Here is a 27,207-nt window from a genome sequence, read left to right as displayed (position 1 = left end):
TATTTCTCCTTGAAACCGCAAGAGCTTTCAAACGTGGCTTCCTGAGTTTTTCAGTTTGCTGGTGGGTGGGTCTGGAGTGGGCATCCCGTCTGCACATCTGGTAGAGGCACTTTCCACATTTTCCTCATGACTCAGGATCAGTTTCTGACTGCTGGGCGGGGCAAAGCCTCCTGAAGTTGCTGCGAGGCACCTCCCCCTGTGAGCAGAGCTTGGTACAGCCCAAATAGTTTTCAGGTTAAGAAAGCCAGAATCTTTGTTCAGCCACACTGACTGAACAGACTTTTAGTGGGGTTACCTGGCTAACAGCAGCAGCGGCAACGGCAGCAGCAGCAGCAGCAGCAGCAGCAGCAGCAGCAGCAGCAGCAGCAGCAGCAGCAGCAGCAGGGCTCCTGGGATAACTCAGGTGAGTAGAGAGGGAATTCGCAAACTTACCCTGGAGTTTTATTTCCTGGATAACTTAGCGTCTAAGAAAGATGAAGAAACTTCAACTTTGTAGTTAACCAAACTCCACAGCTATATTTTATGGCTTGTCTGGATCAAATATGTGCCCGTTAATAGCAGTTTGAGAACTTCAAAAATAATGGAATTTTTGGTTGGTTATTTTGAGGGGTGTGTGGGGTGATGATTGTGGTTGTCTGGCAATGAAACTTTTCTGGGGATATCTGGTCAGTTTTGTGTGTGTGTGCACACACGCGTGCATGTGTATGTGTTTGCCTTCTGCTACCCAAAATACCTGGTAAGTGAGGAAAAATCACAGGGGATGGTGTTGAGGGGGAGAAGCGTGGCTCCTTTCAGGGCCTCCTTCTAGCTTCTGCTGACCCACAGCTGTGGGAAAATTATTGAAATGCGAGCAAAATCTTGGAGCCACACTGTGTGCAAAAGGCCTGTGAACTCTGGTAGGAGGGTGAGCAGGCTGTGCAGTGTTGTACAGGAGGAAGTGGTGGCCAAGTCTATCTTAACTCCCTGTCTGCACAGCCAGTGGTCTTCCTGCCCTGGTGACAGGTTGATCTTGGCTATTCCATTTTCAGCCTCTGGCCTGGCTTTGTTCCCCTCTGATTCCAGCTTTGGTTTAAACTTTGATTTCAAGATGGGGCTCCATCCTCCACTCCCAGGCCAAGTACACTGTTCTAGGGTCTTCACTGGACCACTTGATCAGAACTGGCTTTGGGTGGGGGACGGGAAAAAGGAGCGGTGCATTGTAATGGAAACAATTGGTTCTGAGGATTTGGAACTGTAAGTTTGCTGAAAAGCACATAGGAAAACTCAGCAAATTCTGCTGTCCTAACAATTACTTCTGGCTTCAGGATAAAACATCCTGGTTTGTATTATTGGTGTATTGAAATTCAGCTAATGCCTCATTTGCTAATCTTTATTGTGAAAGTAAGAACACTTTACAGTCTGAAGTAATAAACAAAAAAATTCTTTGTGGACTGCTAATTAACTCTTTTATTCCTCTGGAAGTTTGTGTGTGTGTGTGAGCATGCTTATGTGCACGTGTGTGCCTGGGTGTGTGTGAATATTTTGTATTCAAATAGCGTTCTTTATTTGTCCTTAGACTCCCTAGCAGTCTAGGGAAAAAGTCTAAACACTTACATGGTCAGGAATAGGTTAAAAAGCAGGCTTTCCATATCCTTGGGAGTTTTCAGTTCCTAAATTAAAAGCAGAAGAAGTCCCAAAACAGTGTTTCTTTGATTAGCCTTGATTTGAAATCATCTCACCTTCTGACAGCTTGCAATTCAAAAAGAAAAATTCTAAGTGCATTCTTGTGAGAAGAGTACAATATGAATTTTTAAAAGCAACGTCTTGCTTGACATATTGTGTCTGCATGTTTGCCCTCCTCCCCACCTTACAACAAATTGTGGTTAAAAAAAAAAAAACGTTGGGAGGTCCCAGTTTTAGTGTGGGCTCTGTCACTAACTACATAACCCTGGGCAAGTGCCTTTACCTTACAACAAAAGAAAGAAGTTGTACTAAGTGATTTCTAAGAGTCTTTCCAACATAACATTCTATAAAATCAGAATTTGATTCTTGAAAGGCTGGAAAAGTAGACATATAGGATGGGCTTATTCGGCCAAAAGGGCAAGTCAGCCAAAAAAGGAGGGGTGAAATAGGGAGGTGTAGAGAATGGTGGAGGGGCAATTTTTATATTAGTCTTTTAAATGTTGGTGCATGTCTTATTTAAAGCACATGATCAAATTTCATTAGTTTCCCCTAAAGACAGAAAAGAAATTTAACTTGTTAAAACAAGTGCTAATACTACTGCCCTGCTTTAGCCTTATCTTTAACAATAAAGAGTATGTTCACATACATAATTTCATTACATTCTCCCAATAACACTCTGAAGTAGACAGGGAAGCTAACATATTCCCATTGTGCTATGCGGAAACTGAGGGACTGAGATGTTATGTATACTAAATGGTGATATTTTGGATTTGTTTCTGGATCTTGTAACCACCTGTGTTCCTTTTATCATTTTGAATTGCTTTTTATTTTTTGATAGAGTTATTGAGCAATGGAATTAAAATTGTGTCCTCTTTTTTTTCCTTTGAATGGCTTTGAACAGACTCTTCTCTCTGGGCCAGTAGGTACATCCTATATAAGGCAGTGGGCTGGATCAGAGGATCTCTGTGGTCCTTTTTAGACCCAGAATATCTGGTTAGAAGTTTGAATCTGAACAGCCATACATAAGTCCTGTGGTTAAATGCGTGCCCATATATGTAAGCTATGACTCTGCCTGTGTACCTATGAAAAGCACTATTCTCTGTATACCATGTGGATGCTGAATTTGTATTACTTTTTCCTATCCAAGTCCCTTTTCTCTCACCATACCACCCCCCAGGTGTGGGGATAAGGGATGTGGATTGTGGGTAAAAGTGGTGCCTACTTCATGCCAGGGCAGAATTGGGTCTTCTGTATTCAATTTGTCTGCAAACTTTTATTGATTTTATCTTGATTTTTGCTCCAAGTACAGAACAGGGAGGAAACTGAGGAAAAGGAGAAACTAGGCAGGAACAATGCCTCAGCCATGCCCTCTCTCCCTCTCCCCATTAAGTTCCCTCATGTTCTCTCCCACTCACCTAAATCCAAAGCGGCTTGTGAACCACAGACAGGATGTATTTTATCAGATTTTTTTAGAGCAAAATATGCTTTTTGCTCTAAGGCTAACCCGCAGGTTAAGAAGCAAGAGATTTTGCTTTCACGACTTGCCTAGCTTCCTCAAGCTTTCCAGTCCAGTGAGTAGAAAAAAAATACCTCTCTCTTTAAACTGCAGCCTTGTATTCTACGTGGCAGTCTCCCTCAACTTCCCTGGCAATTCTCAACTTTCTGCACTCTGGGCCCGCTCCTATCCTTTGCCTTGGCAGACACGGTTGTCCTCATATTCTTTCTCAAAGTGGTGGATCTGAATTATAATAATATTGCCTAAGACCATTACCTCAATGCTAAGCCCCACACTCTGCCTCACCCAACCGCTCATTCCACTAGCCCTCAGGCCACAGGGTCCCTCTTCTCAAATGTCCACATTGCCTTTGTTAGCTAGAGGCTCTCCTTGGTTTATATTCAAATCCCTGGGTTTATACTCAAAGCCCTAACTTTTATCTTGTCTCCCGACTTTCCTAATATGTGATCTTTAACGTAAGGGCTCTCCCTTCCCCATCGCCATCGGGTGCAATAGAACAGAAAGGAGGGAGTGTTCCCTTCTCTGCACTCATCCGTTCCAACAGAGTAAGTTGTTTATGACAAACTCAACTTACAAATTTCTGGGTTTCCAAAAGTTTTCTGATGTTTAAATGATGAACCCACCGATGTAAAGGGTTCAGATTCTCCCATGAACATCAAACCATGAAAATAAAGAACCTTTTCAATATCTACCATGGCAATAAATTCTAGGCAGAATGCCTCAAAGTTGAGTATCATGTTTGCTTTGGAGGATTTCCTCATTTGAACTAAAAAATCCTTTCTCTAAGAAGGCAGTGACCAAAAGAAGCAGTGTGGTGTGATGGAAAGCTGCACACTAAATCTGGCATTGCACAGAACCTGGATTTGAGTTAACTCTGCCATTTTCTAGCTACTGCTTCTCTGAGCTGCCATTTCTGCAGATACAAAATGAAGGGCACAGATAATCTCATTAAACATGACTGCTATGATGAGAACCCGAACTAAAATGTAAAATGCACATTTCAAACAAGAAATTGCCATGCAATCACTAATTCTCCACATAAGACATTTATCTGTTCAACAAACATTTTCTGAACAATATTTGTGTGCCCAGCTCAATGCTAGGCAATGAGAGGGCTTCAGTGTATATTTTGCATTTATGGATCACTTTCTACTTATTCAAAATTCCTCTTACACCAACCATCTCATTAGGTACACCCATGGTGTAAGAGGGGCAGGGTAGATAACCTCACTTTCCTGATGAAAAAATTGAGGCACAAAGAGAACAAGGTCACAGAGCAAATGGATCACAGTTCTGTTGCCTAGTCAGAAATGCGGGTCATTTTTTTTTTTTTTTTTTTTTTTGAGACGGAGTCTCGCTCTGTTGCCCAGGCTGGAGTGCAATGGCATGATCTCGGCTCACTGCAACCTCCACATGAAGGTCACTTCTACTCTCCAAGTCCGAGAGGACTTGGGACTACAGTTGTACTGTAGTGGAAGTTCAGGCTCATAGTCTGCTCTTCTTTATTTACTGTGTGTCCCCAGAACACAGGCACCCTGACCCAAAAGGTGTTCCATCAAGCTGTAATCTATCCATGTGAGCTGTACATTCTGCCTCTGAAAGAGTCTATTGGGATCACATGGGCTTTAAAAATCAAACCTGATTTTCCTTTCAATTGGTGCTACTTCTGTCTGTACACAGGCCCTCTTTATAACAGGGATTCCTTTTGCAGGATCTTGCCTGCCTTGCCATTTGACCGAGTAGTAAGGAAGACCTTTGAAGGCAGAACAGGAAATACTCATTTATCCAGAATGTCCAGGGACTAGGAGGTTCTGGCAAACTAAATATTCTAATTGCCCCAGGCTATTCCACATTTACAGTCCCCAGGCTCTGGCAATTCACCAAACCTTCTAGGGAAAGCAAGAGGCGCAGTAGTGTTTGTTGTAAGTTTGAGCACACAAGAAAATTGGGATCCATTTGTAACAGCCTCCAGAAAGGAGTCTGGGCAAACATTCAGGTTGGCTCTGATGCTGCATAACTAAAAATTATTGCTGATACCATCCATGCTTTCAAATACAATGAAGTACACTTTAATATTTAAAACACGTGAGCAGACAAATCTGATGAAAAAAGGGACATCAGTATTTTGCAGTGTCCCCACAGCTCTCAATTTTAAAAGCAATTGCCAATAAATAAGGCTATGAAAAAAATGTGGTTATTCTCAGCTTCTTATTCCTTGGATTCAGAAAAAGGGTAAGTTTGTTGTACATACATTGCAAATAACATTGTAATAACATTGCAAACATTTAAATTAAAAATTGTTATGGTTTTCAAATGGGGAAACTTCTTTACCAGTGAGGCATTTCAATGTGATACTGAAAGGATATAAAATGAACTAGTAGAGAGGTCTGATCAATATTTCACTTTTTATAAAACAGCGACTGCCTCACAGATATACCACACAGATACTCCTTAAAGTGCTAATGTATTCTCCTTATTTTTTAGCAGACATTCTGAAGCTTAGTCAGGTTTTTTTTTTTTTGTTTCAACCCTCCTGTGATTATAGAATATAGACTTTAGTTATTTCTAAAATACATTTTGAAATAGTTGACACCATGTAAATTTCACAATCTCATTCTTATTTACTGTTGAATGCCAGGAGAGGATCATTAAAATCATTACAAATCTTTGTGAATCAAGAAAAAGCACTGAAAACCCTATTATCACCCCAAAGCTATTGAAAATCAAATTTGCCTTTCAAATTATCTTCCTAAAAACCAGTTGTTAAGAGCACTTGAGTGTGGGGCACTCTGATAGACATTGCTTGAAGAGCCACTATATGAATTCTCTGTTTAGCCATGTAAGGTTTTTGTTTTTCCTCCTATTTTTTTTTTAAGAAAAGAAAGCAAGAGTGTATTGCCATGGGATAACAATCTATAGCCCACCAAATTAGTGTAGTTGAATTTCAGAGTCTGCCTTTTATCACAGGCAAAGGATTATACATTAGACTTTTAAGAAGAAAGACCATACAATCTTTCTATCTTTCCTTGTCTTTGGAGGCCATCTGCTGTGCTGTTTCTTGCAGTAGTCTTCCTGGCCAATAATAAAAAACGCAAAGCTCTTTAAATGACAAGACGGAAGAAATTGTGTAAAAAGACTTGCTGGAATGGAAAGAGGCTGCTTTTCCCCTCATGCACAAAGTGTGTGACTCTCCAGGGCACCAAATTATTCTGACTATAGTAAAGTGATTTTTCCCTTATCTTCAAGTTGTTCTCTGCCTTGAACTACTCCCTGCTGGTGTAAATGGAAGACTTCTCTTTAAATTATAATGAATCACATTTAATTCACAATCTTTACTTTTATTATTGATTTTTCCCCAATAAGATTAAGGCCCATATTGCCCCATTTGACAGATAAAGAAACTGAGACCCAAAATGGTTAGGTGTCTTACCCAAGGCCCCATACTAATTAGTTGCGGAGTGTGGACACTTCTTTCTTTGAAAATGGTGACATTTCCTTTAAAGCCAAACTAGAAGTGCCTAGCTCTGGGAAGAAGTCACTGGGATGACGGCTGTTTGTCTAATCTCAGGTAACCCTTAAAAGACCTGAGAAATTCTTCCTTCAAAGACAAAAATTTTCCTCATTCTAGGCATAGTTCAACACTATGGGTCCTCCTCTGAAGCTCTTCAAAAACCAGAAATACCAGGAACTGAAGCAGGAATGCATCAAAGACAGCAGACTTTTCTGTGATCCAACATTTCTGCCTGAGAATGATTCTCTTTTCTACAACCGACTGCTTCCTGGAAAGGTGGTGTGGAAACGTCCCCAGGTAACTTTCTATTTTACACATTCTGTCTCCTTGGCCTCCTTCATCATACTTCTACTTGATCCACTGTTTCACTTACAAAGCCTACTGTGTAGACCAATTTAGAAGTTAACCTTCCTTCCTTCCTTCCTTTCTTTTTTTTTCAGCTTTATTAAAATATAATTAACAAATAAAAATTGTGTATGTTATGGTGTTCAATGTGATGTTTTGATATACGTATACATTGTGAAATAATTACCACAATCAAGTAAATTAACATATTCATCACCTCACATAAAGAAAACTTTATAATGAAAGTTCCATGGATCTGTGCTCCTGGCTCTAGCTTGGAGTCCTGAATTTTAGTCAAATTTTGACAGATTTACTTAGAAAAAACAACAAAAAAATACACTGTACCTTTTTGAGATTAGCTATTTAACCTTAAGCAAATTAATCTAAGATCCATTCAAGGTGTTCTGTGTATCAATAGTTGTTTTGTTTTTACTGGTGAGTAGTAATTTATGATAAGGATATGCCAAAATTTGTTCATCTAGTCACCCACTAAAGGGCATTGGGGTTGGTTTTAGTATTTTTTACTGTTACACATAAAGATGCTATGAATATTTCTGTACAAAAAACAGAGAGATATGCCAACCTTATTTTCTCTTGGAAGTTCATTTGAGTAAATATGGTAACACAAAAAGCAACTATGCTCTTGCCTCTTTACTGAGTTACCTGTCATAACAATTTAAATGTAATTTCAGACCAGTGAGGAGAAAAACTCCTTATAAAGTGAGCATAAATGAGACAAATTTTAAAGGGAGAAGATGAATTTTTCATGAGGGCAAGAAGGCTTCTTTGCTGCTCTATGGACACTGTCACCTGTATCATCCCACAACTGGACAAGTGGGCTTCAAGTAGAATTGTAGGTCTTTCACCACCTATTAGTAGTAACTATTAATAGTTGTTGTGGTTCTCTGTGCATCATCTGTATGTTGTGTCTCTAAAGCAAGTTTCAGAACCCTTTCACTAGTCCTACATGAGCAGGAGCTCAATGTATAAAACAATAGGATGATGGAGTCTGGAGAATAAATTGCAACCTTGCTATACCTAAAGGGTATAACTGGATAGAAGGATATTGTACCTAAACTCCTTCTCAATGTAGGTGATGAGGTATATAGGCCACAGAAGGATGTTGTGAAATGCAAGTTCTTGGAACTTCATAATATCCTGAAGACATTCAGGTCCTATTTAATGAGGTTGCTTTCTGTGTACTATTATGGAACCATCTCAGGCATCATCTCAATGTTTGCCTCCTTCAAGTAACCCTTTTACCAACTATCACTTTTAGTTGCAATTTCCACAGCTTAAATTCCTAAATGGAGTTCTGCCAAGAGCTACTTCTGTTTATGCACGTTGCTACCATGTGGTGTCAAGATACACTGGTTACATCAAGACTTGTTTACTATGCAACTCAAAGGATATCTCTTAGTTTTTGCCTATAAAGAATGACAACCATTGAAAGTATGAGACTGGGAGAAGTTCGCTCTGTCTGAAGGAAAATTACACTCCTCCTGCCTTTCTGTGTCTGCAGTTATTGACATTCCAGCGGATCACTTAGCTGACCTGCAAGAAAAATCTAGGAAATGAGCAGAATTCACTAACCAATACTTTGGTATGCAGACAGGCTTTTTTTTTTTATTTGCAAAAATACATGGAGAAAAATAGAGATACGTTGTCTGGGAGCCACTCTTATGAATGGATGGTGATAAATAAGGGGCATCCCTCTTTTCTGATGCTTGGATATGAAGGAAAAGATGTCAATAGGGCAAAAGTAGCTAAAAAGGAAGCAGGAAATTAAGAGAGGTGTATTGGGTAGGTGTCTTTCTGAAATAGGACAGACTTGAACATATTTATAGGCTAAGAAGTAGATGGTAAAGAAGAAGAGGTTGAAGACACAGAAGAGAAAAGGGATGATTGATAGGGGTGAGGTGGAGGAGGTGGGAGGAGATCCGATGGGCAGCAAAATTGCAAGCCAACATGAAGCCATTCCCCAGAAGTGCACCAAGCAGACAGTGTTTCCTGTACTGGCTGTCTTTAGACATATCCTTCCCCCTCTATCTTGGCTCAGTCCATTGTCCTTTGCCTTCATCCTCCAAATTCTGTGGATTGAATCCTAGATGGATTAGCAGGGAAGGAAAAAGTCTTAACAACCACGGCATTTTGCCTCTAAGGCAAACAATACCCCTTCTAAAGTGAGAGAAAATCAGAGAGAGAGGCTGAACAGTGGGGATGGGTAGGAAAAAGAATCAATAGTCATGACATGCGTACTATGGGCCAGATACTGTGTTTGAAGTTTTCTATACATTATTTTACTTCACCCTTATTTACCATGGCTTAGCAAAGTAGGCATGTTAAAAGTTACTTTGATGCAATTCTGATTTCCTAGTTTAAAAAATAGCAGTAGATACATGCCCATTATATATCTTTATATAAAAAGAAACTGTGTCTTTAAGAGAAGGTAAGTATTTGCTCAGGGTCAGACTGCTAACAAGCTCGGATTTGCATCCACGTTTGACTGCAAAGCCTGCATAAGTTTTCACTCTATCATGCTGTCATATCAGGGAGATAGATAGAGTTAGTTGTTTGTGTCCCCTGTTTTCACCAAAATAGGTAGCTTCCCTCCAGTCAGTTCTCACATTCTTCTTTACTGTGTTGATGCCACACTTCCATTAATTGTTCCACACTCTCCCGTTTGAGAGCATGGTGTTTGCTTAGTCTTATTAAGCCCAAAGGGAGGGTCACTAGAGAAATATTTACTGAACACTTACTCTATGCCAGCCTTGGTGCAAGACACAGACATGGCCTGTGGTGAGGCACTCCCATTCTAGTTGGGGAGATGGATATTGAGCTATCAAATAGTTAAAAAAGAAATGAATGTTGGATGTATGAAATGCTATTTTCAGTCATATGGACAGTAAATCATGTAGAATTTTTGAAGAAGGGGAGGTTACCATAGATTGGAATGGTTGGAGAAGGGGCCTCTTGTGGGGAGCAGGAGAAAAAAACAAGGTTCTGGACCACCATCTAAGCCTCCTCGAAAAGCTGTGGATTCCTTCCCAGCCAGAGTGGAGGCCAAGCCTGTGGTCAAGAACCACGTCAAAGTTCTCTGGCCTCCCATCAGGAAAGCTGAGAGACAGAGCTGGGCCTCTCTGAATTGGCTCAGGAAGGCCAGATGAGTCGTTGGCCTCCCCCACCTCATTGGCAAGGTTGAGATCCTGGTTTGCAGCGAAACTTACAGACATCTTGTCCCTTGGCATGCCATGTAGCTGCACACTTAACTGGGGCTATTTTCTGAAGTCTCCAAAATGGAAGCAACACGATTAACCTGATATTTTCTGTCTTTTTCCTTTCTCGTGTTGAAGGCTTTTGCCTTCATAAGCCTCCATGCCTGCAAACACCACTGATAGTTTAACAAACTGACTCCAGTCAAGCTCCGCCCCTCGCCACCTTGGCGCCCCCCCGACCCCCCGCCGCCCCATTCTTGGGCAGGATTGAGTTCCCCTCCTCCCACTTGCCACTTCTTTGCTGTGTTTTAAGGAGCCTCTTCAGATGACAGGAATTATGAATGTCTTGCAATTGTTCAATGCCAGATCATCTGCCCATAACCTCCAGAGGAAAGTTCTTCTTAATTTCTACAGCCGTCTATTGGCCTCAGCTGTTGTCCTAGCTTTCTGAATACACAGGTATATTACCTGAGACCATGTGCTCCTGGACTTTTCTATTCTCCTGTAGCTCAACATATATAGTCTTCATAAATTATAAGGTCTAACTTATACTGAGTTACAGTGTGATCATAAGACTGCCGGTAGGATTTTTAGGCTGAAATCTGCCTGCCAAATTCCCACAGAAAATCTCTTCTCCAGCATCCTCCAGCCACTCTCCCCTCCTACCCACCTCTGGCATTTTTCCTTACTGACTCATATCTACCTACAATAGTGTCTTAAAATCAGACACATCTAATCCCTGACTAAAAAGGAGTAAAGCCTCATGGGAATTTGCACTGTCAGCTGTGAGGAAAAAAGGGCACCTGCACAAGATCTGTCAGCTCTCCTGTCAAGTTTTAAGTTCAGCCTTCGCTACCATTGCCATTGCCTAGTCTTCCCCTCGAGAATACATTCCCCTGGGGCCATTTTACTACATTGTCTGGTTGAGAGTGGGAGGGTGATGAGGCTCTGGATTAAAATTATGGTAGTAGGAATGGAAGGGAAAGGCAGATAAGGGAAGACATTAGAAGCAGAATATACAGGCTTGGGTGACAGCATATGAGGGAACCGTAAGGAAAGAAACACTTTTCTCTCTGTGCTAATGGAAATTTCCAACCACCAGCTGAATGCAACACCTAGGTATAGTAGTTTTGGCCTAGTCTGCTCAAGAATTTCCTTTTCTTCCCAGAGACTATATCACCCCATGTGAGTAGTCCTAAGTGTTTTCCACTGTTTACACAATTGAAGAGAGTTGAATAGGCCCATAGTCTTTTCTCCAACTGTCCTATTTATTTTAAATTATGCATTAACAAACTTTAACAGCTTTATCGAAGTGCAATTTATATATTGTGAAACTCACCTGTTTTAAGTATACAAAGCAATGATTTTTAGTAAATTTAAAGTTGTGCAAACATTACCACAACCCAGTTGTAGAAGAGCTGCATCACTTCAATAAGATCCCTTGTGCACATTTGAAGGGAGTAATCCCTCCACCCTACCCCCACCCCTGCTGCAGCCAACCACTAATGTACTTTTGGTTTCTATCCAGAACTGCCTATTCTGTACATTTCACTTAAAATGGAATCATAAAAGTAACTGGCTTCTTTTTCTTAGCATAATGTTCTCAAGAGTCATCCATGTTGTAGCATGTATCAGTTTATTCCATCTTATTGCTGAACAGTATTCCGTTGCATAGATATATAAATTCTTCCCAAAAAAGCAGTTCGGGATCTGTGCCTTGAGTCTCCTAGCAGAATCCTGAAGGTTAAAGTGAGAAAATGATTACACAGTGATTTGGTGGCCCAGTTTGGAAGTGGTGGTTGGGCCTAAGATCCTCTTCTATTCTCCATATTGAGCTTTCCTTGGATGGGTTAGGAAGGAAGAGACTATTTTATTGATAACAAAATCTTCATGCAGAATTGAAACTCCCCAGTAGGAAAAGTGGACTTCTTGAGAGGCTGGTGCAACATTAGTCCCTGAGCCTAAGTCCACCTATAAATGCTGCATCTGGGGGATGGTTCAATTTTCTAAGTAAGATAACGACTACTTGGACTAGCTCACAAAACCCTCAGTTCCTGAATAGCAGTTCTGTGAAAATTAGCCCCTGAGCTTTCTGGGACTATTTAGACCCTGGACTTATTCATAATATACCTACTGCAGGCCTGACCTCACTTGTAGGTGTCCACACCCCTACCCCCTCACTACTGCTAGATTGCACGTAGCACTTTTGAAAGTGTTTCCACTATTCTGGCTGCTGGTTTTCTGGGCAGCTTTTCATTTTACTGAGATTCCTGCGGTTTACCCTGGACCTCCATGTTTATTGTCAGTAAATTTCACCTGTGTAAAAAAAATGCTGAATTTGGATGTGGTAGGTGCAAAGGGAGTCACATAGAGTGCCTTGTGCAGGGCTACAGGACTTGTAACTGTATGCCCCCTCCCGCTCAGAGGTCTCTGGGAAGGAGGATGAAGTAAGGACAATGAGAAGTCCCTTAAGACTAAGCTAAGAGAACACACTTCCTAGAGAAGCTGCTTTGCTTAATGGAAGGTTTTGGCTCAGAAGTGGGGTCATGCGGGGACCATTTCAGCTTTACTCTTGGTACTCAACTTCCTAGTTGTGTGTTTCTTCCTAAGAAATCATTTTGCCGTGACAAAATGATCACTTCAACTGTGCCAGCACAGCTGGGAGCCATTAGGGGCTCAGCATCCCTCCTTGCTCCTAAGCCACCCAAATGTTGTGAATATGTGTGCTGTGACCTCTCCTCCAACCCCATTCCTACCACTCCAGCACAGCTCACGCTGAAATGTCCCATCTGCACTCTGCATCTCAGCTTTGAGTTACAGAAAAATTTCTCGTCTTACATCCTTAACCCCAACAGGAAGATATCCGGTGTGTCCAAAATTAGGGGAGAAGTCAACAAACAGTCATTTTGTTGTTTTCAAATTTGTCACCAAATAGTCTGTTTGGCTGCTAGATTTGCATTGGCTTATTACCCTTTACCCTTTCTAAATCCTTGGCTACTTTCTAGTCTTTTAATGCCTCACTTCCTTAAAGAGGCAGAAGATAGGGCTTAATAAAGGATTTATTTCCCGTATTTCATATCACGATGCTTACATATAGTAAGAGATTGATTCATATTTATTGAATTTAATTGAGCAGACTAACGCCTATTAGTGATATTTATCCTGGAACCAAAAGCTAAGAGGTAAGTAAATTTCCCAAAAGAGTGAAGAGTGTTTAGGTAGGTTTTAAGCAGAGGCATAAAACACTGGGATGAATGACTGAAAGAGGTAGTAGCATCTCTGTCCCTGAGGAGGTGCACAATATCATCCTTTATGTGGTGGCCATTGTTGAGCCTAAAGGCACAGGGATGGACGACTGAGGTCTTCAGCTTCTTTCTCTAGCCATATGTGGTTCTGAAAAATAAAAAACTTTAGGCCTAGGTCTCCTGCTGACTAGCTAGATGATCAGAGTAGCAAGTTATTGCCCCTCTCTGAGCTTGCTTCCTCATGTGAAAAATAGGCTTTACTAGATAGTCTCCAAAATTCATTCCAGTTTTGACATTCTATGACTGTTAACTTGTCATGTTTTAAATCTATTGTTAAATAGCCATCACGTATGAAGAGGGGTAAAGTATAACTGGAGAATGGGCCAGTTTATAAGAGGAAATGGAATGTTGTGGGGGGGGTCCCAAATTTACATTCTCTCATGAATTTCACACAGCTTTTAATATATATATTATATGTACATACATGTATATACATAGACACACATATAATATATAATAATCATATCCATCTTGGGTCAACAAGAGAATAATTACCCCATTCCTCAATTTGAATTCTGTTTATATGTCTTTTTGCTCACTTATGTGACCCTTTATGTCTTCGATAGAAGTTGACATGCCAAAAGTGTTGGCTAAACCTAGATACCTACTGTGAAATGAAAATTTTATGGAAATTCAAGACACCATGATGTATCTCCAACCACTAATAACTCTACATAAAATTAGCAAATAATTTGCCTTATTAATCTAAAAGCACACTTTTTCATATATCAGTGTTCACTTTATTGTTTTTCCATGTTAGGAAACTATGATATGTATTATCTAGGTCAAAGAAATCATTATTTTTTTTTGGAACGAAGTTTCTCTCTTGTTGCCCAGGCTGGAGCGCAATGGTGTGATCTCGGCTCACTGCAACCTCTGCCTCCCGGGTTCAAGCGATTCTCCTGCCTCAGCCTCCTGAGTAGCTGGGATTACAGGCGCCTGCCACCACGCCTGGCTAATTTTTGTATATTTAGAATAGATGGGGTTTCACCATGTTGACCAGGCTGGTCTTGAACTTCTGACCTCAGGTGATCCACCCGCCTCGGCCTCCCAAAGTGCTGGGATTACAGGCGAGAGCCACCACACCTGGCCAGAAATTATTTTATACTTTGACATCTTGCTCCAAATAAAATGAAAACACCTGACCTGGGGAGGAAAAACTGTGCTTAGTTTCATTTTAGAAAAGGCAAAAAACAATGAGAAGAAAAAGAACATCAGGGTTTGACTTACCCAACATACCTGCTCTATTTTCAACAAGTGAAAACAAAGGCAGTTTACAGCCCATAAAAAATATTTTTTAAGATAGAAAATTCTCCTAAAACAAAAAGTAGTTGTGAACTACCAGGCATGCATCTAAAAAAAAAGACCTGAGAATCCAAAGCTGACAACCTATCTAGCCATCTCCTTTTGGCAGAGGGATGCCCAATTAATCTCCAGCTTGGACTTGTCTTTGCCCAGAATGCCTGCCTATTTCTTTCCAGAGTTATTTTGGCCTTTAAAGAATATATGGAATGTTTCATTCTGTAGACCAGACCCTTCGTCAAGGAGAATTACGGCCATTAAAAAAAGAGGTTTGAGGACCAGAAAAATATAGCTGTCTCTAATACTTTTTAAAAGGATATATGTCTAGATTCCATTTGAGACAAGGATTTATTTCTGCTGCGTAAGCAGAATGTCAAGGTACCGGCCAATGGCCTCCTCGTGAAGCTTTCTCCATCTAGTCAAGAATGCATTGGTATTTCCTGCCTTTGAACTCTTCAAATGCTGATACTCTGAGTCACCCAATTATGTCTTCAACTATGTAGTGTCATGTATGCCAAAATGCCTTTGCCCATGCCTTTCTCTCTACCTGTTATGCCACCGTACCCCTCTCTTGTCCAACTGCCTAATTCTAGTCAACTCCAGTGTTAACAACACTATGAATCCTATTCTGACTATGATCAGGAGAATTATGGGGATTCTTCCTTTAGACATGAATTATGCTTTGAAAATGACTCTACTGTGCCCTATCACTTTGTGTTATAATTGTATCATTTAGGTATCATTTTCCTACTCCCAGTGGGAAAGGCAAGTTAATATGTTGGGGGGAAGATACACACATACATTCCAAACAAATACTGCCCCCACTCTGCCCAGATCCCCTCAGGACTTTCACTGGGAAGAGTGTCGGTTGAAGTGTTCCTGTGAGTGGTTTATTACCACTTGCTATTAATGCTGCTGTCATCTATATTCATCCACAAATGTAGAAAAATCTGGTTGCTATGGAGACCACTGTTGCTTTTGCTTTATGTTAGAAAAGGGCTTCCTATAAGGTCTCCTAACTGGTTTTCCTAGAGAAGGAGATGAATTAATGTTAACCTTCATTAGACCTTGTCTCTTTAATACAACCTCCCTTCCAAGCACGGGTGCTTCAGAAAATCTCATCCTGGCAAAATAGGATCAGAATGTAATGTACTAATTCCTAGTTATTATTTTTTTGGAAAGTTCACTGCTGTGGTGAAAACTCTCCCAAACCCCAATGATAGCTATGTCTAAGAGCCCTCACCACCGCATGGCACCCAATCTCATCACACCCTCTCCTTTCATTTCTCCTGCCACTTCCAAACATGGGGCTAGATGATCAACTGTTTTTTGGTTTTCCTTATAATCCCCTCAGCCTTCCCTTCATCCCATCTATGGAAATCCTACTTATTTTTCAACCCTAACCTTATCTCCTCTATGAAGGCTGTCCTGCCTAGTTCAGCTCACAGTGACTCTTGCGAAACTCTTCCCAGACTCTCATATAACCAATTATTGTATTCATAGGACATCTGTGATGACCCCCATCTGATTGTGGGCAACATTAGCAACCACCAGCTGACCCAAGGGAGACTGGGGCACAAGCCAATGGTTTCTGCATTTTCCTGTTTGGCTGTTCAGGAGTCTCATTGGACAAAGGTATTATCCCTCCTGTGGGACCTCATTCAGTTTCCACTTTCTTGTCTTCTTTAATAACTTTAGGAAAAAATCAGCGCATAACTTTCTTAGATTGTTGTATTTCTTGAAAGCAGAGATATTAACTAGGCGACTTCCCTCCATTTCATTATAAGAAGTTTTGCAAACACAGAAAAGTTGAAATAATTTTATAGTGAACACTCATATACCCACCTAGATTCTACCATTAACATTTTACTCTACTTGCTTTGTCATATATGCTTACTGATCTTTGGTTATCATTTGCCGTGCATTGACTCAGTATCTCTGCATATTATGTTATCTGTACCTATTGGGGTATAAAGTCAGTAGAAGCCAGGAAGTCAATAATACATATTAATAACAGAAAAGGTGAGAAATACAGAAGTAGGACTTGAAAAGTTCTAATAAATTATTAATAGTACAAAAATTCCTTTAGCATTCAGGTAGAGGTCAAGGCAATGAAGTGTTAACTTGACTTGGGACAAAGTTAAAACATTTTCCTCAAAAAATAATTTTAGAATATTAATGTGTAGCTGTTATACAAAAAAAATTCCTAAACATGATTTTATTCAAAATGCAAATGAAATCCATATTTAATATAATTGATATAAAATCTCTAGAATGGATATTTAAAAAGCAAACTACAATGGGCCTTGATTTTGATTGGTTTTGCTCTTTAGAATGCCTTGCATTTTAAACATGCAATCATGAATATGTTTATATAGTCCGCTTCTCAACATCTAGTTTATAGATTATTTGTGGAAAGCATTTAACCACTAACTGGTTGTCCCAGCCACACTGTGTACTCCTGTGTGCATTTAGACAGGCATGGTGATATCATCCTCAGCAAAACTGAACTGAGGAAGCAGAAGTTGTGGGCAAAATGCCATATCTAGGAATTTCCAATCCAGACTCAAACCAGGTGTATGTGGCATGCTTCCTGTTGCCCTGTAGATTTGCCAGGAGTAAACTGTAATCTCAGTTTCTGGATGTGGTCTGGTGAATAACACTTGATTAAATGTTCTTGCATTTCTAGACAATTCCCAACCATAAGGAACAGGAATGGGACCCTCAAAAAACAGAAAAATACGCTGGGATATTTCGCTTTCGTTTCTGGCATTTTGGAGAATGGACTGAAGTGGTGATTGATGACTTGTTGCCCACCATTAACGGAGATCTGGTCTTCTCTTTCTCCACCTCCATGAATGAGTTTTGGAATGCTCTGCTGGAAAAAGCTTATGCAAAGTAAGGAGGGGATTGACTAGTCTGCTATCAGGGTACATGAGGAAAGGAAAGCCACATTTATCTTTGGGAGCTCATTCTCTCCCAGCCCAACCCTGGAGTTTAAGTTGGGTAAGATGTCAGTCAGAACCAAGGCATTGCTTTGCACTTGGGCCTGGCTCTCAGAAATCTTAGATGAGAGAGAAATCAGAGGTTCTTGTTTCCATTTAAACTCTTACCTGCTCCCAGGTACCCTTTCCTCCTGCTATCTGCAGATCACATGACACTATCACTTCATTTTTTCTTTATCTCATATCTCCCCGTAGAAAGAAGTTTCTGCATAGACTGTCCTTGATCAACATAGCCTAAGCCTAGAAATTTCTGAATATAATTTCAAAACATCTCTCATTTCATACCTAGAGAAAAGCCATCTGGTAAAGTCTAGGCAGGGGATGTTCTGATTCTTTAGATTATGATGTTCTTGACCTGGAAAAACAATTTTACAAAGATAACCTTGCATACTTGCCCTCAGGCTGCTAGGCTGTTATGAGGCCCTGGATGGTTTGACCATCACTGATATTATTGTGGACTTCACGGGCACATTGGCTGAAACTGTTGACATGCAGAAAGGAAGATACACTGAGCTTGTTGAGGAGAAGTACAAGCTATTCGGAGAACTGTACAAAACATTTACCAAAGGTGGTCTGATCTGCTGTTCCATTGAGGTTTGTACTCATGAAAAACAACCACTGTATACTCATTCCTGGCAGAAGAGACTACAAAGTTTGGTAGGGAAATTCGCCCTTAACCCGAAGACCCATGGAAAACTATTAATGGGACTTGGAAAGCTAAAATACACATTTTGCCCTGGTGTGGAAGCTGAGGTGCTTTAGTTTTTTATCCTTTTGTACCAGTCATTCCACATGGAACCAATGCAGCATCCAGGCTGGTGTCAGTAGCCTCTGCTAAATTATTCCTCTTGTCTCTGCTTCTAGATCTTGAGGTTATGGCTGCTTGCTCAATAAATGAATCTGCCCCATCAAATATTATGGCAGTTCATATTAATGTCCTACAGTGGATAGTTTGAATCTGACTTGTTTGAGTTGTTATATTACATTCTTTATTTATTTTCCTCTACCGCTTTTGTTTCAAGTTGGGTGTCAGGATGAAATTTCCATCTGTGTGAGAACTAGCTTCAATCCTACTGGGTTAAGCCAATTAATGAAGAAGAGGAGTCAGGATTGGGTCTCCCAATTCCTGTGCCTTTATATATCTTTCTTTGCTCTCAGTCTCCCAATCAGGAGGAGCAAGAAGTTGAAACTGATTGGGGTCTGCTGAAGGGCCATACCTATACCATGACTGATATTCGCAAAATTCGTCTTGGAGAGAGACTTGTGGAAGTCTTCAGTGCTGAGAAGCTGTATATGGTTCGCCTGAGAAACCCCTTGGGAAGACAGGAATGGAGTGGCCCCTGGAGTGAAATGTGAGTTGCATTCCACTTTCACAGCTACGTCTCCAAAGCCCTGTAGTTCTCCCAGACCCATCCCTCCAGACTGCTAGTGTGCTGTCAATGCTCAGTGACATCTGTGGGCTTTTGTCAGGCACGGGGTCTGTGACCCAGCCGCAGATGAAATAAAGCAGGACTGATCCTCATGCACTCTGTTTCTCTGGCATCCTACTTACTACAAGAAGTCAATGGCAAACATAATGATTTATCTTTTTTTTTTCTATTTACTTTCAGTTCTGAAGAGTGGCAGCAACTGACTGCAGCAGATCGCAAGAACCTGGGGCTTGTTATGTCTGATGATGGAGAGTTTTGGTGAGGAGGGGTTTCTGCACTAAGGGAATTGGGGCTTCTACATGGAACTACAGTGTTAAGTATTAAATACCATCTTTACTTTTTTCCTGTGCTCCTTCCATTCAGGATGAGCTTGGAGGACTTTTGCCGCAACTTTCACAAACTGAATGTCTGCCGCAATGTGAACAACCCTATTTTTGGCCGAAAGGAGCTGGAATCGGTGTTGGGATGCTGGACTGTGGATGATGATCCCCTGATGAACCGCTCAGGAGGCTGCTATAACAACCGTGATACCTTCCTGCAGAATCCCCAGGTTTGAGTCAATTACTTTATTTGCCTCAAAGTTATCCAGTCAATAGGAACTCAGATCTTGCTTTGGTCATCTCTGGAGTATTTCTTTAGCATCAAGTCTTCCTTTTGCAGCTATTGTGTAATATTCATCAACCAGGATCCCTACGGATTGTCTCAGGTGCTTGTAAAACACAGCAGACTATGTCTTTTTGCAGAGACAGACTTTGGCAGCAGTATCAAATCTGAATCACCTCCTCTGGCTGCCTCTCTTCTGGCCATATTGTCTGGTATGGCTCTTTGACAATCCCTGCTTCCTTGTGATGGTCCCATATTGGAGAGAGAAGATCTGCTTTGAGATGCTCTCTCAATTCTTCCTCATTTCTCTTTACTGCCCAGCTGTTCTCTGGGGTGCACATTTACTATATTCTTCCTCTTTCTAATGCAGATGACTCTTTTGAACCCCATTATTATGCCTCCATTTTATCATCTAGATCCAGGTCATTTTTCCCAGGATTTGAATCATTGCCCTGTCAACGACTCTGTCCCATCCATCTCCCATTACAGTGCTATTCCAGGTGACATAACAGGGTCAAGTCCACGCACACTCCAGAGTAAAAAATCCAAACACCTAAAGGCTGAATCTATAACAACCTGGATGGTTTCATCTCAAAATGTGCTGATGAGCTAACTCATAGAAAACAAGAATTCTGACTATATTGCTGCCTCACTGCCCATGGGTGCGTCTTTTCTTTTCATGGATCTCATTGGTCAGGCATTTAGGAGAATATGGAGACTAGTGGGCTGATTCACCTAACTCATACTGCTCTTCCACCCTTCCCATCTTAATTGTTCCTAAAGAAATATCCTATCTCCCCCCACCCACACCACCTCACCTCCATTTACAACTCTGGAAATGTTTCAAGTATTGGACATATATACTAAGCTGGGAAAATGGCTTCACTCTATATTTATGTACAGGATTGAACTTAGGGGCCTTAGTTCAGAATCTGTTTTTAAGTCCTCCCTCCCTTCTTTTCTTCCTACCTTCCTTCCTTCCCTCCCTCCTTCCTTCCTTCCTTCTTTCCTTCATTTTAGAGATGGGGTCTCACTTTGTTGCCCAGGCTGGAGTGCAGTGGCACGATCACAGTTCACTGCACCCTTGAATTCCTGGGCTCAAGGGATCCTTCTGCCTTAGCCTCCTGAGTAGCTGTTTTATGTTTCCTTCTAAAGGGAGAGAGGAATGGAGACAGAGACAGAGAGAAAAATCTGATGCCTTTTAGTTTTATCTCCTAATAGCACCGTGATTCCCCAGATGATGTTTGGAAAGTCTCTGACACAGGCTTGTAGCTTCCTTAAAGTGGCAGTAGCAAAACATCAATTCTCCAAGGAGCCCTTCCACAAGCTGTATGTCTGGCTGGCAATAGGAGGCTAGCCCAGGGTGATGCTGTAGTGTCAGGTTGAGTCAAATAAAAACCTTTCTGTCTTTATGGATTCCAAACTTTTTCTATATATGGCATTTAAATACAAAGGGATAATAATAACAATAATAATAATAATAATAATAATACAATAATTTACCAAGAACTTATTAGAACAAAGCATATCCTCTTTGGCATCAAAGGCTAAGAATAAAGTTGTCCTTCAACACATGCTGAATGACATAGAAAGAAACAAGTGTTAATGGTCTACACTTAGCAAGTCAGTGAATTATCCAAGACCTTGTTGTCTGATAAATATGAAAGCCCAGAAAATAACTCAAGGCTCTGCTTCCCAATGACAAGCTTTATTCCCTGAAATTTAAGCTGGTTCATCTGAAATGGGAATGCTAACTCACCTCTGTGGTGGCCTCTTTCCCTTAGTACATCTTCACTGTGCCTGAGGATGGGCACAAGGTCATTATGTCACTGCAGCAGAAGGACCTGCGCACTTACCGCCGAATGGGAAGACCTGACAATTACATCATTGGCTTTGAGCTCTTCAAGGTAAAAATGGGCATTTGGGGCAGAGAGAATGAAGGCAAACAGAGTAAAAATTAGGATAATTTAATGGTAGGGGAAGAATGGAAGGCCTAGGGATAAAGAAGACAGAGATACAAAAACCATGATTTGAGTGGAATTGAATATTTTACCCTATTTCATTTCCAGGTGGAGATGAACCGCAAATTCCGCCTCCACCACCTCTACATCCAGGAGCGTGCTGGGACTTCCACCTATATTGACACCCGCACAGTGTTTCTGAGCAAGTACCTGAAGAAGGGCAACTATGTGCTTGTCCCAACCATGTTCCAGCATGGTCGCACCAGCGAGTTTCTCCTGAGAATCTTCTCTGAAGTGCCTGTCCAGCTCAGGTTCAGTTTCCTTCGCAAGCCCTCAAACCCCTGTTCTTTGCTTTACTTCCAATCCTAAACCCCTTCACCCGTCTCCCCTCTTCAGACATTCAATGGGACAACTTGTTTAAATCAGACTTGATTCACTGAAATCATGGTGGTAAAAATATTTCTCAAAGGGTGGTTGGGGGAAATTCCCCAGTGAAGGTCTGAACTTCAGAGCCCTGAGCTACCCTTAAAGAGGAACAGGCCTATAGTCTAAGTTCTTCCACATCAAATTTGTCTTCTGTTTTCTGGCTGATGGCCTCTTTTCTTAAGTAGGTAGCACTCCTCCCTGCTCTTCTATTATGTTCTGTGTGCTGGATCACCAAAGCCACCTTTTTGTCCCAGCCCTGCCTACTTTGATCTTTATCTCCTGGCCCTTAAAGAAAGGAGAAAGGAAAGCATGCTTAAAATACATATAAGACATATCTGAGGAGGAATGGGCTAAGTCACACAATGTCTCATGCTTTTCAGCAATGATGTCTGCTTTGGCGGGCTTATTTCATCAAAGGATATTTATCATATGATGACAATATTTTATTTTTGATGTTCTAGGGAACTGACTCTGGACATGCCCAAAATGTCCTGCTGGAACCTGGCTCGTGGCTACCCGAAAGTAGTTACTCAGATCACTGTTCACAGTGCTGAGGACCTGGAGAAGAAGTATGCCAATGAAAGTAAGAATGGCAGGAATGTCTGGGAAAGCAAAATTCAGTTGCATTTATAGCACATAAGTTAGAAAACATGATCACAAATGATTTTCTCCAGCGATATTTTGTCTAGAGAAGTTGGGAATGGATGGCAACCATGGCAGAGGATGGGATGTCAACTTCAGGCAAAGCCCACATTAGATTCATTTTCATATTCCTATATAAAATATGGAAAAGGAAAGGGAAGTGGGAATAAAAGTGTTGAATCTCAGTCATTCTGGTGCTCGAGTGCTATGCTGAAAGTCCCAGAATTGGCTTAGCGAGATACCTTCTTGTCTATCTAGAAAAGGAACTTTAATTGCTGTGTTAAAAACATATGTCACTTTGTTCCAGCTGTAAACCCATATTTGGTCATCAAATGTGGAAAGGAGGAAGTCCGTTCTCCTGTCCAGAAGAATACAGTTCATGCCATTTTTGACACCCAGGCCATTTTCTACCGAAGGACCACTGACATTCCTATTATAGTACAGGTAAGAGTGTGTACAGGGGTCTCCAGAAAGGCTCATACTTTGTACCAGATACTAGATGATCCCAAGTACCTTATATATGTTTAGGATGCAGAGCAAGAATTATCATATTTTTTTGGTTTGTTTTATACTCAAAAACTCTTCTCATCAAGCATGGACACTGACTTCCTTATTACCATCCATCCTAAATCTCCTCTCTTCCATTTATTTAATTGTGGGCAAAAGCCCACATGCTCACCAGTACACATGTTAACACATGTATCATAAAATCCCATGGAGCAAAGCTTATGCCAGTTCAGAGGACCCTCACATGGCTAGGTCAGGATGAATCACTGCAGTTTGGCAGTTTTTCTGACTTAATACTCCTGACCAGCAGCCTTTAGGTAACCATCCCACAGGTCAAGAACGACCCGGAGATTCTGTTTTCTGGCTTTTCATGTATATTCTTTGAGGTATCCTCCCCTCAACTGATGGGCTATCAGGAAAGGACAGAATAGTCTCTTGGTTTTAAAACAAATCTTTTGAAGCTCAGCGTTAGATCTGGATGTCACTGGGCAAAGGCTAATCTCACTGAGGGCTGCTCATCTTCACTCCCTTCGTTTGTCTTTCCAGGTCTGGAACAGCCGAAAATTCTGTGATCAGTTCTTGGGGCAGGTTACTCTGGATGCTGACCCCAGCGACTGCCGTGATCTGAAGTCTCTGTACCTGCGTAAGAAGGGTGGTCCGACTGCCAAAGTCAAGCAAGGCCACATCAGCTTCAAGGTTATTTCCAGCGATGATCTCACTGAGCTCTAAATCTCCAATCCCAGAGAATCCTGACAAAGCTTGCCACCCTTTTATTTTCCGTCAGGTGCCAGGTCTTAGTTAAGATTCACAATCTTTAGAAAGAATGAGATTCACAATAATTAACTCTTCCTCTCTTCTGATAAATTTCCCATACCTCCCAATCCAAGTAGCATCTGTAGCTACATAACCTATATACCTCCAGCAGCTGGACATGGGGAGGCGACAGTCCTATCTAGACATCATACACATTTGCCAAGAAAGGATCTCTGGGGCTTCCGGGGGTGAGATTCAAGCAGGACAATAACAAGAGGCTGGACACCCTACAGATGTCTTTGATGTTTTCAGTTGTTTGATATATCTCCCCTGTAGGGCATGTTGAGGAAGGAGGAGGGCTGATCAAGGCCAAGCTGGTCTAGCCTGACATCCTAGCTCCTGACTGAACACTATAGACTTCCCAGCAGCATTTCACCCAGCAGCCAGAGCCGGCTTTAAGTCCCCAACCCTTACAGACACCACTGCCACCACCACCAACCACGACCACCACCACCACCACCACTCACCACCATCACCACCTCCGGAAAGTGTAGTCCTGCCCTAACCCAAGTCACCCCCCACAGTAAATTTTACCTTCATGTTGAGAAAGCTTCCTGGTGCTTAATCAAGAGCTGGAGTTCAATGAGTCCTAGACAGTGAGAAGGGCCTGAGCTTCAGCTCAATGGAAGCCTGCTGTGTGCCACAAGACGGAAAAGTGGAAGAAGCTGCAGTGGGAGACAAAGCCTCGGTCCCCCACCCATCCACACACACCTACACTCACACACGCGCACATGGGCGCGCACGAACTACCATTCAGGCAGTCAGTGGGCAAGAGGAAAGATGAGTAAGTACCATACACACCTAAAAGATGAGAGAATTCATCCAGACATATTACAGCCAGTTTGGGGCCCCTGACTGCAATGTGAAACCTCTCGCTGCTGCTAGGTTTACAAACAAGCCCATTGTCCTGTGCCTCCTAATATCATTTGTACTGAAGACCCCATCTGGGGACTTGAGACTTTGGTCCCAGCCCAGACTCCTCAGACTTTTCTCTCAGTTGGGATGCTTCACTCGCTGGGGGTGTTTGTTTGCCCTCTCATTTTTCAGTACTTCTACAGAATTTTCTCTAGAGTCAGTCATTATGAAATGTACTTCCCTCCATCTTAACCTATCAACTTTCTGCCCCTCCTTCAAGGCCCAGTATAAATGCCACCTCCTCCATGAAGCCTTCCCTAATTCCACCCCAAACCCCCACCTTCAACAATATTTCAACGCTTCTGCAATGATGAAAAAGAAACATAGTTGTAGTACTTAGCCTAGACCAGCAAGCATTCATTTTTAGCTCGCTCATTTTTTACCATGTTTTCCAGTCTGTTTAACTTCTGCAGTGCCTTCACTACACTGCCTTACATAAACCAAATCACAATAAAGTTCATATTCAGTACATTGACCAGTCTTGACTTGAATTGATGGCATGGGATGGATGGCAAGAGTGACCATCTGTTAAGACTTGTTTCAAAGCCACTGGAGGTGGGGGTTGAGGTACTTCATGAAATCTGAGTTCAGGTAAAAGTGTGATGGATTCAAAAGCCCTGGCTACACTCTGATGGTACAGTTCTTTGCATTCTGGGGTAGTTGGAAGAATGAAGAGGGGCCTTTATTTCATATTTAGGGACAGCTAGGTGCTATTCGGGGTTACTTGAGTTTGAAACTCCTATTTGGAATTGGACTCGAGGCCATAGGTACAGTAGCCAAATCTTTCAAGGGAAGATCTCTCAACAAGACAAAATACCAACTCCCCTTTCCCAGCATCTTCCTTAGAGCCGAAGGGATGTGTGAAGACTTCACTCATTTGCTTATACAACCTGCCATCTACCATCTTAGGGTAGGCAAAGGGGAAAATTCTTATTTTTCTTTCTGACATGAAAAAGTGCCTAACCAGGGGAGGGATCTCCAAAGGAGTAGCTCAGGAGAACAGTTCTCAAGTACAGCCCTCACTGTCTGTCCCTATAACACTAACCCAGAACACACTAGAGATTTACATGTTGTAGATTTTTGTTAGACATGAAATATCCCATGTGGATAATGCAGTCGTTCCATATGGTCACCAGATGGCACTATGATATTACAATTAAGCTCAAAGATGCTACTGCTTTTTTTTCCCCCCAAGGATGACAATTTTTCCCCAGACAAAAAAGGGTAGAATGCCCTCTCTCACCACTCATATTCAACATAGTATTGGAAGTTCTGGCCGGGGCAATCAGGCAAGAGAAAGAAATAAAGGGTATTCAAACAGGAAGAGAGGATGTCAAATTGTCTCTGTTTGCAGATGACATGATTGTATATTTAAAAAACCCCATAGTCTCAGCTTAAAATCTCCTTAAGCTGATAAGCAACTTCAGCAAAGTCTCAGGATACAAAATCAGTGTGCAAAAATCACAAAGCACTCCTATACACCAATAACAGACAAGCAAAGAGCCAAATAATAAGTGAACTCCCATTCACAATTGCTACAAAGAGAATAAAATACCCAGGAATATAACTTACAAGGGACGTGAAGGACCTCTTTAAGGAGAACTACAAACCACTGCTCAAGGAAATAAGAGAGGACACAAACAAATGCAAAATAAATCCATGCTCATGGATAGGAAGAATCAATATTGTGAAAATGACCATACCGCCTGAAGTAATTTATAGATTCAATGCTATTCCCATCAAGCTACCATGAACTTTCTTCACATAATTAGAAAAAAAACACTTCAAATTTCATATGGAACCAAAAAAGAGCCCACATAGCCAAGACAGTCCTAAGCAAAAAGAACAAACCTGGAGGCATCACGCTACCTGACTTCAAAGTATACTACAATGCTACAGCAACAAAAACATCATGGTACTGGTACCAAAACAGATATATAGACAAATGGAACAGAACAGAGGCCTCAGAAATAACACCACACATCTACAACCATCTGATCTTTGACAAACCTGACAAAAAGAAGCAATGGGGAATGGGTTCCCTATTTA

The 27,207-nt window shown here is 41.4% G+C and overlaps 1 protein-coding gene across 1 annotated transcript; it reads left to right on the top strand.

The window, feature by feature from the left end:
• Positions 1 to 314: 314 nt before the first annotated feature.
• Positions 315 to 25,633, top strand: CAPN6 (calpain 6). The gene is made up of 13 exons (XM_001147100.7): positions 315 to 403; positions 6,807 to 6,986; positions 16,360 to 16,491; positions 17,546 to 17,754; positions 18,263 to 18,455; positions 19,020 to 19,213; positions 19,472 to 19,549; positions 19,655 to 19,841; positions 21,679 to 21,801; positions 21,964 to 22,166; positions 22,743 to 22,864; positions 23,231 to 23,367; positions 23,977 to 25,633. The coding sequence occupies exons 2-13, from the start codon at positions 6,822 to 6,824 to the stop codon at positions 24,157 to 24,159; spliced, it is 1,926 nt and encodes a 641-aa protein (XP_001147100.3). The 5' UTR covers positions 315 to 403; positions 6,807 to 6,821; the 3' UTR covers positions 24,160 to 25,633.
• The last annotated feature ends 1,574 nt before the right edge of the window (positions 25,634 to 27,207 follow it).

The sequence above is a fragment of the Pan troglodytes genome, chromosome X (assembly GCF_028858775.2).
Source record: "Pan troglodytes isolate AG18354 chromosome X, NHGRI_mPanTro3-v2.0_pri, whole genome shotgun sequence".
NCBI lineage: Eukaryota > Metazoa > Chordata > Mammalia > Primates > Hominidae > Pan > Pan troglodytes.
The sequence above is the reverse complement of the archived record's forward strand: the minus strand, read 5'-3'. Positions and strand labels throughout refer to the sequence as shown.